The sequence below is a fragment of the Eurytemora carolleeae genome, unplaced genomic scaffold (assembly GCF_000591075.1).
Source record: "Eurytemora carolleeae unplaced genomic scaffold, Eaff_2.0 scaffold1366, whole genome shotgun sequence".
Taxonomy (NCBI): Eukaryota; Metazoa; Arthropoda; class Copepoda; order Calanoida; family Temoridae; genus Eurytemora; species Eurytemora carolleeae.
The window spans coordinates 47,081-66,350 of record NW_019397265.1 but is presented as its reverse complement, the minus strand read 5'-3'; the positions used below and the strand labels follow the sequence as shown (position 1 = coordinate 66,350).

General features: G+C 32.1%; 1 protein-coding gene across 3 annotated transcripts in view; it reads right to left on the bottom strand.

Annotated features, from left to right (window-relative positions):
• Positions 1 to 17,664, bottom strand: part of LOC111713131 (serine/threonine-protein kinase unc-51) — a 30,669-nt gene extending 13,005 nt beyond the window's left edge. For 2 of the 3 annotated variants that reach the window (XR_002767612.1, XM_023487930.1), the window contains exons 1-6: positions 17,383 to 17,664; positions 17,181 to 17,276; positions 7,409 to 7,501; positions 6,691 to 6,741; positions 1,912 to 1,981; positions 1,751 to 1,801 (exon numbers count right to left, since the gene is read on the bottom strand). Coding sequence is in view for 2 of the 3 variants with exons in the window: in XM_023487930.1 (XP_023343698.1) it covers positions 1,751 to 1,801; positions 1,912 to 1,981; positions 6,691 to 6,741; positions 7,409 to 7,501; positions 17,181 to 17,273 (358 nt within the window). In the remaining variant the exon portion in view is untranslated. Of the gene's footprint in view, positions 1 to 1,750; positions 1,802 to 1,911; positions 1,982 to 6,690; positions 6,742 to 7,408; positions 7,502 to 13,844; positions 14,008 to 17,180; positions 17,277 to 17,382 lie in introns of those variants that run through there. The other variant, XM_023487931.1, reaches the window with a different exon arrangement.
• Positions 17,665 to 19,270: the final 1,606 nt, after the last annotated feature.

The window sequence follows — 19,270 nt, the reverse complement described above, 5'->3', positions numbered from 1 at the left end:
TAATCATAGCTTTCTCTTTTCAATATTATATATATCGATACAGTCAACTCCAAAAATTTAGTACATATTTGGATCAATCAAACCGGTTTCTTGTAAACTACGTGGATTTGTATTAATATTTTTTGCAAATTTTATGAAACGAGGGTTGAAAAATTTATGAAAAAAGAATTTTAAAAATATAATATAAACTTTTTCATAGAAGTCATAAAGTGTTCTTTAACATCGACTTGCTTGATTTAATCGAATAGCGTAAATACAAAACAATCCCTTTTTTAAACTGAAGTGAATCATGTTGGGCCCTGTTATTAACCAAGCCTGGCAGAAAATGAGTATAAAGAATTGCAAGGCAACTAGGCCTAGTTCAACGACCTAGCAGGGGTGGAGGTCCTTCCTAATGAAATGTGTAATAAGCAAATACGAGGATATACGAGTATTGATCTGAATAAAATATTCAATATATTTTTAATATAGACTAAAATTAAATAAACATATTTATTTTATATTAGATTTGCTTGACCCTGAATCTGATACTCTTAGAGGCACTGTACGCGTAATTTTAAGAGACATCCCATGCAATGATGGCAATGTCTGATTCACAAAGGTACCCTGGAAACCTTTATCTCATCAATAATGTAGAAGATATTGTCGTTTTTCTAGGTTTTAAAGTGTTTAATAACCAACATTGAAAAGAATCAGATTTTAACAAAACATTGATGAAATATTCATAATTAATTCTTTAGCGTTTAAATTTTTAAAGGATACCGTTGTACATCGGCCATTGCTATCCTTGCATATAGGGTCACTTGAACATATGCTAACGGAGGTCGAATTTAAAGAATTTGAACCAGGTATTAAATTTTAGACGCGGCTCAAAAATGGTTGGTTCCACTTAAAATTGTATTTAATGATTCAAGATTTAAGCCGGCACTCAATTGAAAACCGGTTTTTGGCAGATTTGAGACGAGGATCAAATTCATTAAATTCGGAACCTGTCTCTTTAAAAGTAAATGAAATATTTAAAATTGTCATTAATAAAATGTTTAATAAATATTTTATTTCATATAAAAATATAATATAATTAGAAATTAAATATAAAAAATATAAAATCTGAAAATCATTTAAACTAAGATTACAGCAGGTTAAATTAAAAATATCAAATATCCCCCCCCCCACACACACTTTTAACGTGTGTAGTTAAGAGGGGGGGGGGGCAAAAAATTGAATTGAGAGCAGAAATGATTTACATTTTAGTGCTAACAGCTTAAATCCCGGAAGCCAGCCTAGTATCATGTTGCAACTTCGCAGAATTACATTTTACTGTTCAAACCACGTTTAGTGCAACCATATTATTTATTATTTATTGCAATCCCTTCCCTTCAATACTATGCTCTGCACCTCCCATCCAATTCCTTTTCTTCCCATAACATCCCACCCCACCCCTTCCCATCCCATCCCATTTTTGGATAACAAAGACTAAAAATGTAACAATTTGGTTTTTTGCTGTAATTCATTTGAAAACTCTTATTTTTGTTTAATTCCTTGCCACTTTTTGCAGAACATAATCTGCATAAACCTAGATTTGCATGCAGAAGACAAGAGGGGTTTACATTTCGTTATGATAATTTTTGCACTGCCAACAAAAATGATGTCATACACGTTGAGTTGATTTCACAAAATGAAATTCCGGCAGAAACTAGATTTTAGATAATATAAAAATAGTTAATACAAAATTAAGAGAAAAATCTATTACCTAACTGACGTAAGAACAGTTGAATAGTGTCTTCTGTCAATGTCCCTTTAGCTAAAAAAAAACATTATTAAATATATTTAACATTACATTATGAATATAAACCTGGTTTATAAATAATGTCATAAATAATCTTATAAATGTTAAAAATAAATAAAAATTACCATTTAAATAATCTGCGAGATCTCCCCCGTTACAGTACTCCATAACAAGGAACACCTGCTGGGCGGTCTCCTGTAAACAAACAAACATTGCAGTACACTTCGATTTAAAGGGATAATATACATTGTACAATGAACATGACAGTTTGTTGATAATTAAAGGGGGTGGGGGTTGTTCAGTGTTAAATGTTTATATTTAATTTTGATTAACATTTTGTATTTTTCTTTCAAAAATTATTTTACTTTTTCTTAACACCCGCAGCCNTTACTCCTAAGGATAACCGTTTCCGCAAATTATTATGTTTCGGTTGAGTGCAATTCAAGTGCTTTATAGCGTACAGTTATCACTATTACATGTTGAAACAAAATTCTTAATAGGGTCTTTAAAATTATTTTTAAGCGTTATTTAAAGAGCATTTAAGATTAGTAATATTACCCTTGTTATATTCAGCTGTCAGAATTTTCTTAATATCGGAAATCCACCAAAAAAAAAATTATGAAAATCTACAAAATGTTCTCTTTTATTTTCAAATACTGTGCGAATTGCAAAAAACAAACAAATAAAAAGCTTTGAACTATAAGGTTAAGTTAGAAAGGAAAAAAAAATTCTTCTATATTTGAAAACTGAGAATTAATTGAACAGCCCTATTTAAGATTAGTATAAAAAGAGGGAGACTGCAACCAAGACTAAAATGAATTCAGATCTAGGAGAAAAAGCCCCGGCTCTGACAGAACAAGTGGTTTTATGTAGATTCAACCTAACATGATGAATATGATGAATAATGTCAGACAAACAAAATTTACAGAATATTCAACCCCCCCCCCCCCTCATCACTGTAATTTAGAGGTCCTGGTTTAAAAATCTAGTGAGTTTTAGAATCAATTTTTTTAACGATTCAATGCAATTTTTTTTGTATTTTCTTATTTTTTATTGGGCTTTATATTTCAAGTCTTTAAGTATGTTACATTTTACAAATTTTTTCTTTCAAAAATCTATTTTTTTCTTCAAAAATCTAATTTTTTTCCAATACCTAATTTTTTCAATGATCTATATTTTCCTTCAAAATTCGAATTTTTTTTCCACGGGCAACATCGGGCACTTGAGTTAGAAGGAAATAAGACTGACATTATTTCGGTACGGGCAGGAAGCACTTCGCTGCCGTTAGTTTTAAGTACTCCCCCTCCCCCCTTTTAAAGGGGAGTACAAAGTACAGTTCAGTGTTCACAGAACATTATATTTTCTGAAAAGTACAGTATAGATTCTCTTATAAATATATATATACCTACCCATTTATCTACCTATCTACCTGATGTTCTTCCTATCTATCCAAGTTATCTATCTATCTATCTAATTTTATACCTATCTATCTCTGTGGCTATCAACACTGTTATTGTTAAGGGAAAGTACAAATACACTATACAGTACGAGGACACTGATATGTAGACGGGGGGGGGNGAGAAAACAACAAGAAATCCTCTTTAAAGAATAAAAATAGTAGTTCTTAAGTTAAAGTTAGAAGGAGGTGGAGGGGGGGTAAGGCTGGGGGGTTATCACGCAAAGAATGCGTGCACGCAATAAACAAACCGATTGCTTTAGTATCTTAACCAAGAAACATTAATATCAGGAGATTGTTTTATTTATTTGTTTGTTTTACCTATGTATATGTTTTATCTGTTCTATATGCTTTATCTATCTGTTGTATCTATCTGTTGTATCTATCTGCTGTATCTATCTGCTGTATTTATCTGCTGTATCTATCTGTTGTATCCGTTCTATCCGTTCTATCTGTTGTATCCGTTCTATCTGTTCTATCTGTTCTATCTGTTCTATCTGTTCTATCTGTTCTATCTGTTCTATCTGTTCTATCTGTTCTATCTGTTATATCTGTTATATCTGTTCTATCAGTTCTATCAGTTCTATCTGTTCTATCAGTTCTATCAGTTCTATCTGTTCTATCTGTTGTATCCGTTCTATCTGTTCTATCTGTTCTATCTGTTCTATCTGTTCTATCTGTTCTATCTGTTCTATCTGTTATATCTGTTCTATCTGTTCTATCTGTTATATATCTATCTATCTATGCATGTGTACTGTGTAAATATGAACTGCGTAATTTCAAACAAAGGCTAAAAACTCGGGAACCTAGACAAGTGGACGATCAGCTGATTCACAGCTGTTCAGCTTCTTTACAAAACAAAACTATCATTTCAACAAACAGTCGAATTTTTCAACTCCGGAAAAACTTAACAGTTTTAAATGATGCATAAATATCAGGTTAAAACAAATTCATGACAAAAAATTAAGAAGATGTAGATAAATGTTACAATGTATGGCAATAGTGTTAAGAAAAGCACCCCTCAGTGTCTGAAAAGGAAAAAGAAATATGGAAAGTTTGAAAAATAACTTAATTCAGAATGTGCTAACCTACATATTTTTGAAAGGAATTTTCCTAAATCTTCTCGCCAAGGGACAATTTTTTAAGTGGAGGGGGGGGGGTGTGCAGGAAAGCTAGGGTGGGGAGGAGGGAAGGGGGGAAAGTTAATCACTGTTGCTAGGCCGTTTGCCTCAAGTGTAGATTGACCTTTCAGATCAGGGGCCTAGCGTAGCCTGTAGGATGGGTCAAGGAAGAACGGGGGGAAAAGGAAGAACGGGTGAAAAGGAAGAACGGGGGAAAAGGAAGAACGGGGGAAAAGGAAGAACGAGGGAAAAGGAAGAACGGGGAGGGATAAGGAAGAATGAATCGTTGGTAAAAAAAGGTCGGAAACGAATATTATTGGCGGAGAGAAGAGATGTTGGCGGAGAGGAAAATGATAGAGTCGGAGAGGATTATGATGGCGAAATGGTAGCGGAGAGGAATGGAATTGTGGCGGAGAGAAATGAAATGAAGGCGGAGAGAAATGAAATGAAGGCGGAGAGAAATGAAATAAAGGCGGAGAGAAATGAAATTATGGCGGAGAGAAATGAAATGAAGGCGGAGAGAAATGAAATGAAGGCGGAGAGAGATGAAATGAAGGCGGAGAGAAATGAAATGAAGGCGGAGAGAAATGAAATAGTTAGGGTGAGAAAATGTTTCTAAATAGTGAAGATGAATTATCTATTATTCAAGTATTTCAATTTAAACTGTTCTCTTCTATAACAATGAGGTGTTTAAGACCCCCCCATCCAGAAATAAAATCGAGTCTGTTAGTTAGGCCCCACATAATTTATTTAGTAAGGGTTACATTATTGAATACTTCAAAACCATGGTATAATCTGTACTATTATTCTACAAACCCCAGCACATAACCACAAACCCGGAGTTAAAATTGATTATCAAGGATCCGGTCATATGTTTCTTTATTCGGACTTCAGATCCGCAAAATATCTCAAAAAATTATCAAACTAGGACACAGTTTAACAGTTTAACAAAAAAATATTTGTTTTCATTGTTTTATAAAAACATCATGTCATTAAAATCTAGAGTTGTTGGACTTTACAAAAAAATGTCAGTTTTAACAGTGAAATCTATGAATTTACTTTCAAGTGTGTTAATAGTTTCCCATTTCATGGACCTAGTAACATAACCATGCACATTTCATATCCTTGACTCTCCCCCTCCCTTCCCTCCAATCTATAATTATCCCCCCTCCCCTCCCCTCCCCATGCACTTAATGTTACCTATACCACATCCTACTTCACTCTGTATCAAGACTTGCTTGGCGTAACCTTTATATGTTTATATGTTTATATGTTTATATGTTTATATTATAGAACAGATGAGAAAGGAGGGGGGGAGATGTTTTTCTAAAAAGTGTTTTGAATAATAAGTTTGAAATAGAATCAAGAAATCCTAAAAGGATGAAGGAAGGTTTTATACAAAGAAGAATATAATCCAGCGGTTTAATCTAATCTCTGCGCGCGGTATGAGAGGTATAAATCTTGATCTCTCCGTGTTAATCTTCCAGCTAAACCTATCATTTATAAAATCCACCCACGTACAAGAATATATCTTAGAACGGAGAAGACAATAAATATATTTTAAGTGTTTTGTTTGTTCTATAAAATACGTCAATAAGGCTCAACTAAATAGACAAAAATTACCCCGAAACCCAAAATCGTACTCCACTTCCTTTCAGGTGTTTTTCTTCAGAGTTTAAAGTATATTTAGTACAAAATAGAAATTAGAAATAGAAATAGTAGACGGCTTCATGAAAAAGTAATAAGTATATGTATAAACAAATCCTTTAAGTTGTTACTAGGGAATGAAAGTAAGTGAAATATTAAAGGGGGAGAAGGGAATAAGAAGAAAGCTTATACATTAGCTCAACGGGAGGGGGGCACCTAGGGTGGGTGGTCTTGGTTGAAAGAATAGGGTTAAGTAAAAATTCAGGGGTATATATTTATTTTTAAATAATTGTAAATTTTTACTATTATTCATTTTAACTTCAGGTCAATATCTGGAGGGAGGGGGGGGGGGGGAAATCATATTTACCCGGATTTACTGAACAATGGCAAGATAAGGCTAAGAAATGGGTTGGGGAAGGTAGGGATTGTGGAATGTGTTCAAGAATGCTGTTATAAAGTACGTATACTATTATGTTTGACAGAAGTAAACTGTGTGCATGGGGGGAAGCACAAACTTTAAAAAAAATCCACGAGTCTCTTTTAAAAAAAACTCGCTGCCAGATATTTTACAAAAAAAATATCTTGAAGAGTGTTTTAATGTTGTAAAGTTGTAAAGCACTTTTTTATTAGAGGGTTTCATAATAAATAACGTGGCTAGTCCCTTTAAATAAAATATTTACCTTACAGTCAAGGAGAGCCACCACATTGCTATGCGCCAACTGGGTTAGTTCCTGAAATTTTCAGTTTGTAGAATTGAAACGGTTTTGACCACGTGACTTTCAGCGATTAAACCGTCTCCAGTTTCAATATTCATCATTTTAATCAGAGAAAAATTTTTTTAAGGCTTTTAAAGAATTTTTACAGAAAAATTAAATTTCCATTTCTAAATTGTTTAGTTTTTTTTTGTTAAAAAAAAATCATTTACACACGGATAAAACTGGTTGAAATCATTTTACCGAGGGACGATTGTTTATTTTTAAATAGTTTAATACGCATAAAACAAAGCAATTGTGCAGTGTAAACAAATCCATCTCACTTTAAAAGTTGATTTTCAAAATTAAATATATATTAGATGCTTTAATGTCGTCACACAGTTCCACAGTTTTATGGGTCCCTCTGTATGATCCAAGAACATGAAAAATAAAAATAAAAACAATAATAGTATGGTGAAAATGAGGGGCTGGGGGGAGTCACGTTACCGATAAATTATTAAATTGATAAATCTGATCATTTGATGATCTTTTTATGAAACTTGATAGTGGCTGAACAAGGGGGGGGGCCGCAAAAACTGTTAAGGGGTGATTTTGTTAGTTTCTTTCTATCTTTCTAGCAAGTATTTATTTGTCAAGTACCAACAGACATAAAAAAATAATTGAAAATATCCCAAATATGTCTTACCTTTAAAATTTTGATTTCTTTACCAAGAAGATTTTGTGATTTTGCTAGGTTCTTTTTTGCAATCGCTTTGATGGCAACCACACTGTGCGGGGCCTGAAATGTTAACATTGGATAAAATATTATAATATCTGTTTATAAATTGATAAAATAAAGGAATGAAAGAGGAGAACTTAACATAAATTTACTAAGACACAGAAGAAAAAGGTTCAAAAGAAATGGATTTGAACTAACAGCTCTATCAGCTCAGATATAAGATCAGGATAAAATATGGAAATCATTTATAAGATTTCTTTTTCATTTCCTCTCGAAGTTTCCCTCCCACCCCCCGTTTATAACTTCATAAGATACTTTTCTATTCTAATTTAGAATAAACAAAAAACTTTAATCCGAAATCTAGTGATGATTTTTTAAATATTTATAATGAACACACTGGATTTAAAAAACGGCAAATCTAAATTTAAAATTGAATGTAATGTCTCTTTGGGGTGTACCCCAATTAAACTTATTATGGCTTTTATAGTTCTATATTGATTGTAAACATTGCCAGCGTGTGTGTGTATTTTGAGAGTAAATGTTTTTGAGTGTTATCTCGTTCTGTTTGCTATGTACTTTCGTTAACCGTTATTGGCAAAAAAATCAATACACGCATATAGAGAATGTACAGAAACGGGAGATAGATGAGTAGACAGAAAGGTAGATAAATAGGTATGGAAAACTAAAAAATGGATAGATAGAAACATAGAAAGATATACAGATAGACATAAAGACAGACACTTGGATAGATAGACATGCATTTTTTAAGACAAGCAGACGGACAAACAGAAAAACTGAAAAACAAGTAGAATTTATAGAAACAGACACATGGACAGGTATATAGTTAGGTAGGTAGATAAATAGATAGATAGTCAGAGAAGAGATGGATGTACGATGAGAGTAAAAAACATTCATATGTAGAATTTTAACCAATTTGTTTACAAGAGCAGTAATTTCAAGAAATCTGAAAATTCATAGTTTTAGCTCAGGGATCTTTCTTAATATTTCTCTTGGTGAGGGTATTATTAACCACCGTGTTTTTTGCCATTATTATTCAAACAAAAACTTGATTTGTTAGAACTTCGTCAATTTTCGCTTAGTTAGAACTTGAAAAACAAACTTTTATTTTCTGATCATCTACTGGTCGCGTGCAATTCAAATTGTTGCACAAGTTGATTTACCCCCACGCATACATTTCATGATACTTGTAACCAGGCATCTTCATATTTCAAAATTTCGGCAAGCTAGCACATCCTTTAAAACAATAATAAAATAAGGGGCGCAATGGAATTTGATGGGGGGGGGGCTTGAACTATTTTCTTTTCAGGGGGACTCAGCTGTACCATATATTTTACTGATGCAGGGGGTCCAAGGAGTATGGAATAGAAGGGAGATACAACTGACGCTGCCCGCCCTACCATATGATTATGCATGCTTGCAAATATTTAGAATAGTTTATTGTATACGCGGTAATTGTACATCAGACAGATATTTCTTATACAAATGGAGTACCCTCTGCAAGGGATGTATAATCATATTTCATACTCCTTGGTTGAGTCCCAATAGCCCTCATTCCCTGTGTACGCCTCTGGCCTGCACAGATGACATCAATCAAGAACATGAAATTATTGTATATTTATTTGGAGAAAAACATGCATGCTCTTCTAAAAATGGTTCGGGGGTTCTAGAATTACGATCAAAACCTTTAAAAACGTGCACGAAACGGCACTTAACATTAACATAATTCCAGGGATGGAACTCACTTTAAGTAATTAAAGAAACCACCCCCCACCCCCAAAAAAACCCTTTCCTTGAACCTTAAATAACAAAAAAAAATTGGTTAAGATAAATTTAAAGAACCCTTAAAGGATTATAAAACTATTTCAAAGATCATTACTACTTTTCCCATTTCTACAAGTTTAGAAAATTATACCGACTAGGGAAAGGAGGAGAGAGGGGGATTATAAAAAAACTGTATTTGAATACATTCTACAACAGTTTGCACATTACACACCCATTTCATCCTAATACATCTTGCATAATTTGATATTTTTGATTTTTAATGAATTCAAAAATTTTGTCTACAGACTATATATGGCTAAAGTTAAAGGTGGGTCTTTACGCATCCAAATATTGGACGAAATATCTTTATTACGCATTTGTCTTTTTGCGTACTTTGAATAAGGTGTGTGCTATGGAAAGGGAAAGGCGTTTTTACAGTCATGTTATAACATTACAACAACTATTAGAACTTTTTTAAGTTCGATTGACAGGGGGGGGGGGGCCCCTAAAAATTCCACTTTTATAACAGGTTTTTATAAACTACTTCTGAGATAAATTTTTGTACGCAGCTAGGGTGCTTGATTTACGCAGAAACCAAGAGTTGAATATTATACGCAGTTGAAGGTTACGTAATTCTACATTTAGATTTAAACAATCAGTTGAAAATCTTAATTATCCAATTTTATCTTCTTCATAAACTGAAAGAAATAGAAATAATATTGCTATTTTGACGATAAGCTTTCATTTTAGTCATTTACCAAGAACATTCTAGGAAAGTATAAAAAATGCTATAAATATTTAATGTCACATGAAATCTGAATGACAAGTGTATTTCTGCTGACCTATTTCTGCGAAAATGTAAAAATAAAACATAGAACCTGAAAAATGAAATGTATGTTATAAATCAGTGTGTGTGTGTGTATGTTACAGATAATTTGAGCGCTAACCATTCACTAAGGGGCCCGGGAACACCCTCACAAATAAACTAGCTAGGGCCTCAAATAGTACAAAAAAAAATATTATGTAAAACGAACTAAAAATAATTCCACCAAAACAAGTTGAGTCGGAAATTTTTAAGCATAAAATTTTGCAAAAAAAATGTTCTAAGGCCCATTTTGTTGCCAGGCTAGAGTTATTGCCTGCAGCTTGAAAACTTATATTAACTCTCTCTCTAGGTCTAATATTAATCCTAACGCCACAAAAAACAAGAAATAAAAAATTATTATTAGTTTTGTAATAAATATTAAGAGTTACACGCATCTTTGGTTAAGTTCCTTTGAGAAAATTGACTTTTTAAACTCTGTTTATCTACCTATCTTATACATACTCTATGTTTATCTATCTATCTTATATACGACAATCTATTTATCTATCTATCTCAGGCCAAGCGTACTTTCAGCCTGGCTGCCCAAAAGTCTGGCATTGCAAGTTAAAGGGTGACTCAAAACTAAATGAAATCCAGAATTCTCTTTCTTAAAATAAATAAGTTATTAAATATTTACAAGTGACCTTATTTTAGACGTTTGAAATTAACTGTAATGTTTTACAAACATCTAGCCCGTTGACACTGCTGATAGTGTTAAAAGAAAAAATAAATATTACGACACAAAGGAAATTTTTCCTGCAATACGCAACACAATTTTCTTTTCAAACAATTTAGAAAGAAAAAAATGATAATAGTTAAATGGCAAGCTCTGGTAAAAAAAAGATGAAAAAAGAAGAATTCAAGTGAAACCTAATTCTTTTAATTCAAACTTCGAAACTGAAGACAAATTTCCATTAAAAAATATAATAACAGTTATAGGAGTTCATATTCATGATATAGACAATAAAAAAAAGTTTTGTCATTTGGTAGAAAACAACTTCTCCTAAAGGGACTGAAAGCGTAATTTTCAGTGACCCTCCATGCATAGATGTCAATGCCCGATTCACAACGGTAAACTTAAAAGTTGTGTCTGAAAAGTACTAATTATATATCAATGTTTTTAACTTTTAATGGTGATAATGTTCCATTGTGATTTCTCTGTGACTAGCCCATATTTACTGCAGGAAAAAATAAAGGAATGCATATTTACTTGAGGAAAACATAAAGGAATACATATTTACTTGCGGAAAACATAAAGGAATACATATTTACTGGAGGAAAACATAAAGGAATACATATTTACTGCAAAAAAAATAAAGGAATAAATATTTATTACAGGAAAACATAAAGGAATACATATTTACCGCAGGAAAACATAAAGGAATACATATTTACAGGAGGAAAACATAAAGGAATACATATTTACATTAGGAAAACATAAAGGAATACATATTTACAGGAGGAAAACATAAAGGAATACATATTTACATTAGGAAAACATAAAGGAATACATATTTACATTAGGAAAACATAAAGGAATACATATTTACAGGAGGAAAACATAAAGGAATACATATTTACAGGAGGAAAACATAAAGGAATACATATAAAGTCTAGAAAAAAGAAAATTTATAAATAAGTTTTTCAATGCTCTGGGGAAAAATAGAAAGATATAAAACAAACTGACTCTTTTTAAAAGTTAAATCCAAAAATTCATTTATTTTCCCCAATTTAACTAATTAATCATCACCTCACATATTCAAATTCATATTAAGAAAATATATATCTCTGGAAATAGATTGAAATGACAAAGAATGTAAATCCTTGTCCCCCCCCCTTCCCCATAAATAACACTTTATCCTAGGAGGTCCTATTTTTAACTATTTATCCAACTATCTACGCCATTTTTAGTCTGTCTTGCGTGATAGCTCAGCGTATTCCATTAATGTTAGACCAGGGGCGAACATTTTTCATATCTGTCATTGTCTGTCTGTCGTTTTTTGTTGTTGTCTTATAAACGTCAACGCGGCTGAACCAATTGAACCCTCATATTTTAAGGCCCTCGCATCACCGCCGTTAAATTTATTTCAAATGCACATTTTTTTGCTTCTAATTTTTTTTAAATAAAAATGAAACAATAAATCACATTTCAAAATTTTACTAAATTATGTAACTTTAAATTTTGATTTTATATGTTACACAAAATATACGTAGTTGGCTACTTCAGTGGATTAAAAACATAGAGCTTAGATAACAAGAAACATTCGGAGAAAGGAGGATAAAGTAAAACTGAAAAAAAGGAGAGTGGGAGAAATATGAAAGTAGTATAAAGGAAAAAATGGAAAAGGGAAGAAAGGGGGAGATATGAAGGGGGAAATGTGGATATATAGGGGGGGGGGAGAAAAATTGAAAAAGGAAGAGGGGAGATAAGAGGAGGAGGGGGAAGAAACTGTAATACCTCAGAAACATGACACCAGGTTGGAATTTCGTAATCGTTCATAACGTTAATTATATTCTGTGGAGGGGATGGTGGGGCCTAGATTCTTAGGGTGGGGGCATTCAGTGTCAGAACTAGAAGAAAGGGGAGGGGGTGGGGGGTTAAGGATGGAAGGGGTTACACATTAAAACTTGTATTAAAATTATTTTTTATCTATGTGTTAAAAGTCATGTTAAAAAAGTGCATTAAATTTTAAATACAAACAATACTAAACAATATTGCTTTTCATAATTCATAAATATACGTTTTATCAGATTAGTTTTGAATATAATATTCCTATTTTCTTGCTACTGCGTAATATCAAGAGAAAAGCTAATGTCTGAATATAGGAGATTGTTTATACGCAGAATATATAGGCCAAGGTCATTGAAAGGGAATAAAAAAGAGGAATATATTTTTTAAGTAGTTTGAAAGCCCTAAAATGAGTATTAAATCGTAAATAATAAGAAATGCATTAACTTTGGGTAATGGGGTTTATATGAAATTTTAATATCATTTTTTATTAAAAAAAAATCTATTTAACAAGTTAAAAAGTAATATTACGGAGTTTTATTTCATTTACAGGTATGGGGGGTATACAATATGAAATGGTTTGATTAAATCACCCCGGGATTGTCTAAAATTGGTTTGTATTCTATCAATAACAGTTTAAGAATAATACAAAACCAAAGATTGAGTTCTGATGATGATTTTAATAATGTACGAAACAGGAAAGGAATAAAGAGGAAATAAAAGGTAACGAGAAAATGAAAGTAACAAAGAGGAAATGAAAGGCATAAAGATGAAATGAAATTAAAAATATCAGGAAATTGAGAGGGATATGAAAGGAAGAGAACATATGAAAGGAATGAAGAGGAATGGAAAGGTAAAAGTGCGTGTATAAAACGAGAACTAATAAAATCTAAAATAATATTTAATAAGTCAATCTAATTTGTCAATAGAAGTTATATAACTAGTATAAACAAGTTAGTTTCAAAACTAAAGCTTTTTTCTTCCTCCAATAATTTTACCAAACAATATTAATATTTTTTCAAGGAGAGAAGGATTTTGATAAAACTATTACTTTTATTTTTTTAAAGAAAGAAGAGACAAATATTGGCGCACAACATATTAAACTTTAAGATTATATATTATATGTTAAGACTTTTGAAAACCATTCATCAAATCTTAATGATAAAAGAAGGTTTACAAGGATTACAATTGACAAGTTTATAGTACATAAAAATTATTGATAAAAAATATTTGATAAAAAAGCTCACGTTTGCTAGTCTAGCTCTGTAGACTAAAGAAAAGGCTCCATGTCCTATGATGAGCTGTGAATTGGGAACGATGTCCACCATTTTTACTTTACATATTTTCTTTGCGATAAAAAAAATCACTTAACGATGTACGCCTAACCCAAAGTTTGAAATTGTATTAATAATACAACTTTTCAAAATTATTGCGACGAATTGTGCAATGCCAACACGACCATTTCAGGGGTACATATTCTTCATTATATTTAAATATATTTAAAAAAATGATTTTGCCATGAATATGAAAGATAACAAATATTTTTTATAGACTTTAAATCAAAAGTATATAACTATAGATGTATGTGTGTTGAAAACTTGAAATATATAGAAAGCAAGATTTGGAATGTCTGATGAAATTTGAGAAATATTGCGATCAATTGCACAATGTCAGCTTGACGGAATGAGTTTTCGCAGATATTTTTTGCACATTATAAACAAATGGTAAATTATCAAAATTTAAGTAAGATAAAAAATTCTGCGAGTTTTAAATTAACGCCAGAAAAAAAAATATTTTTATGTATTACATTGACGCAATATATAAAAACAAACAATTTCTCGATTGAAAATGCAACCTAAGAAAAAAATGTGCAAAAAAAATGTTCTTTGTCATATGTTTAATGCAAAGACTAAGAATTCAAACTAAACTTGATTTGATATAACAGGTATCAATTCAATTGCAAAAATCTTAAATTGCGTTTTATATCATTACATTGGCTTTAAAAAAAAACAGAAAATACTTCTTAAAGGGAATAAAGACCTGATTATAAATAATCTTTTTTTCCATACAAAGGCATAGCAAATTCACTTCAGTGTACTTTAAATCTATATTTTGTCAAGAGTAAATATTATGTCTGAAAATATTTATCAAATTCGAAAAAGGATCCAGGGATCCTCTGTACAAATTATTGCGCATTTCTGCAGCGAGAAACCGGAAGAAATTGTTTGTTGAGTCATAGTTATTCAAATAAAGATTTAAAGGGTACCACTGTAAAGCGGACATGCCACTCTATTGATGGTGGGTCACATCACAACGTGAACCGTCACTTTTAAGTAAGAGCAAGAAAATGTGCAAAGTATATTTTTTTCGAGGATTTCCTTCTCGAAGGTCCGCCGCTTTCTATGGACAAGGTAGCACTGAACTTTATCTTGGCATAAGCACCCAAAAAAAGTGAAAACAACTACAAAAAAACAGTACACAATTTTATTTTTAAAAAATGTACTTTACATAATAAATGTCCTGTTACTTTTCAGTTTTAAAATTGTAAGAACAATGTGCATTGTGCATCCCCCGACCCCTACTAGAAATCTAGAAAAATGCGTATCTAAAAAGCGGTTGATCGATTTACATTAATTTGCATCCAACAAAATTGGATTGTCATCAAATTTTGAAAATCTACAACATTTATTTTTAAAGAATTCGCGAAATTTTTCGTTTGTTTTTGTTTAAAACAATGTTCAAAATTGAAAGAGAAGATGGTCGCGAAGCGCCCTGTAAGCCTAGTATGTCAGATTCCGATACAAGTACTTGTATCTAATATTGCGTTTATTTAATGTCAACAATAAATTGAAGTTTTTTATAAGTTTACGTCAATAATTCGCGTTAAACAGAACAACTGCTGACCTAGAATAAACCTCAAAAAATTAAACGCATTTCAGGGTCTTCAAAAAGGTACTTCCCCCTCCCCCCCCCAACCTTTAACTAGAAATGTTACATTGTTGTCCGTTTTTAAATGAACAGAATATTTACATTTAACATATTTTGCTATTGGCAAAATTTCAAAATATTCTTTACACTTAAAATAGGGGGGGGGGGATATTCCCTACTTTTTTGCGCTTGAATATGTTCCTAATCAAGCTAAACTAGGCTGTATTGACGTAATTTAAGACGTCGTAGTAGCCAACATTTTACACAGGAAAATACAAGGTAGAATATTGATCACAAGAATTTGCAAAATAAAAAAACATTTCAACGCCAAAAAAAAAAAAATAAAAAGTCAAATTGCGAAATATCATTTTTTGGGTCGTGTGCTTGATAGATATATTCCTAAAGATGTGACCTGGAAAATGATTTTAAAACGTAAAATGATTGTGTAAGAAATGAGGTTACGATCTAAAAGAAATATTTGTGTGTCAATCGAAAGCATGGGTATTTCTCTTAAAAAAATCATAACCCCCCCCCCCTTCTTATAAAAAAAAATCATTTATTTTCTCAACATCATAGGGGTTTATTATCTAACCCCCCACCCCCACCCCCATTTAGAAAATCATTATTTTTGGCTGAAAGTAACTGTTTTATTTAGAGGGTTAAATAAATGATTATGGGAAATAACCAGGTCACATCTTTAGGCATATATCTATCGCGCACAAGACCCAAAAAATGAAAATTTCTTTTAAATCCAACTTTCATTCTTCCCTCCCGGAGCATCGATGATTTCTTTTATTCTTAAAATTATAAAAACTCTGAACCAGTATACAGAGAATATTCAATGAATTAGAGAAAATGAAAGAGCTTTAGTGTTTAAACTATCAAAATTGAAATTAGTGAAATGATTTAGATTTTAGCCAATAACTGTGAATCATTGCAATAAAGCATGCATTTGCCTTTCTCTTCCGGGAACAAAATATGTACAGCGACTCTTATCTAGGTCGGAACAAAGAAATTTTGCATAAAAACAGACGTTAGATAAAGAAAAAAACAATGATCATTAAAATATGAGTGATAACCTTGAACTCATATTTTCATATTTATAGATAGAGTAATAATCACTGTATGTCTTTTTGATAGTTTGCATATTAGAACATAACTAAACACCTTCCCTCCCCCCCCCCCATTAACCGATTTGCCTTAAATTTTGAAAAGGGCAACTCGGTAGAACCGCAGACATGTTCTTTAAGTGGCTTAGAATTTAAAATTTATTTGGGTTAGAATTGTGAAACATTAGTTTCAAGGCAAATCTGAGTTTCAAAGCTAGTTTTAAAAGTTATTCTCCTAGATCTCAATATCCAATGCGGGCACTTTTTATTCTTCTAGATAAAACTTTAGACAGAATCATCAACAAATAATTTTTATGACATTTTAAACCCCTGCATTCTGTAATTTTTCTTTCCAAAATAATGTCAGAACACAAACAGTTAAACAAGCCAAGCAAATTTAACGTTGTTAAATCAACAAATTCTGAGCCCAACTTAAGTTGTTATTAAGGGAGATGGGGGCAGAGTCGAGAGAAAATGAAATAAGAAATAAAATAACTGGAAAAACTGTAGAAGAAAAAATAAATAGTTAAAAATCCCATGTCTTACCGCTTTAAGTCGACCCTTGTATACAACTGCAAAGGCCCCATGTCCGATCAGATCCTTTGGGTTGTACTCGTATATACCGACGGGGGTACACATCTTCTATACAATTGGTACCGTCAATGTTTGTACTATTTAACTTAAATGTACATATATAAATTATAACAAAAACCTTATAAACATATTTTACATAAGATTGACAAGTTTCCTTGATCGAAGAGTAGAGGTCTGCTTATTCCATGACGAATGCCGATGGTTTTTGTAATCAGCTGTGTGGTCTAATTACTCACAAAAAATCGATAGTTTTAAATGTCCTTGAGTCGGACTTTTGTAACTCAGAACTGTCTTTAATAGCGTGTCACCAGATTGTTAAATGAAAGACAAAATTATAAAAATATGCGAATTGTTTTTTATCCACTAATTTAGTGGATTTTTTATTTACAGTATTTGCTCTCCACTAAACAGTGGGTTAAGACTGACTGCAGTGCGCGCACTCGTACCCGTACTGTACCGACAAAACCGAGAAAATAGTTCTGAAAAATTAGCCAAATAAAAACAAAATTTAAGATATATTTGGACAAATTTATATAAAAACTATAGCTTAACACCAATTCGAATCCTAACTTTGGATTAATTTCAAACAATTATTTTTCTTAGTAAGTTTTGTTAATTGCTAAGCGGAGTAATATTTTACCGAACATCAATATTTTGAAAATGAAAGCAAAAGAAACTAAATCAGCTGATATTTTGACGCTTTTAGCGCCTCTAGCGGCGAAACAAGCATTAAGTTAAAAACTGAACTCGCTGAATTATAGGCAATGAAGTACAAACTGCGTATATTTAGATCTTCTTTGTCCATGCACGATCTGCTCGACGCATTTCAAGATTTAAACTTGACCGAGCCTGTCTCAGAAATTGTCTTAACCCAACCCAACCGTTTCAAAAAACAAAGAAATATTCGAGTATCAGACGCACAGAAAATTGCTTGTTTTAAGTTATTATGTACTTTCTCAACTCTCTCAACAGTTTGAATCTCTTTCTTAAAGCTCTTAAAGTCTATTACGGGCCGATGAACTAAAATAATTCGAAATATTTTAACACCTATCGATACCTTAAATTCAATAACTGGCTGGCTAGTTTTGTTTGATGCAGAGAAAAAGTAAAGTACTTATACGTACGGTACCCGCTCATCGAACCTAGAGGAAACGAACCTAACGTTTTTCCGACCTAACGTTTTTCCGACCTAAAAATCTGTAGGTTCGATTAGCGAAATGTCCCAAACTGACCTAAAGATTGGAAATATATTTAGGTCGGTTATTAATATATTTTAGGTCAGTTGGGAATATGTTTTAGGTTAAGGTTAAAGCAACAATTTTAGGTTCGATAAGCATTCATTTTAGGTCTGTTGAGCAATATTTTTAAGTCGGATGAGCTATATTTTTAGGTCGGATGAGCAATATTTTTAGGTCGGTTGAGCAATATTTTTAGGTCGGTTAAGCAATATTTTTAGGTCGGTTAATAAGCAATATTTTTAGGTCGGATGAGCAATATTTTAATGTCGGATGAGAAATATTTTTAGGTCAGTTGAGAATTTTTTTTAGGTCGGTTGAGCAATTTTATTAGGTCAGTTGAGCAATATTTTTAGGTCGGTTGAGCAATATTTTTAGGTTGGATGAGCAATATTTTTTAGGTCGGTTAAGCAATATTTTTAGGTCGGTTAAGCAATATTTTTAGGTCGGATGAGCGAAATTTTTAGGTCGGTTGAGCAATATTTTTAGGTCGGTTAAGCACCCTAGAAACCAGAAGTCGTCCTTAGGACGTCATGACGACGTCAATAATTACCAATGGGACGTCCGGCGACGTCGTATTTTAGGTGTTGAGGACGTGTTGAGGACGTTTAACGCAAGGATTCTTACGTCCTCACAACCTAATTTTCGAAGTCGATATGACGTCACTTTGGACGTCCAAATGACCAAACTTTTGACGTCCAAATGACCAAACTTTTGACGTCCAAATGACCAAAGTTTTGACGTCCAAATCACCAAACTAGATATTTATTTATCCTATTTATTAACCACTAAGCAGAGCCTAATTTA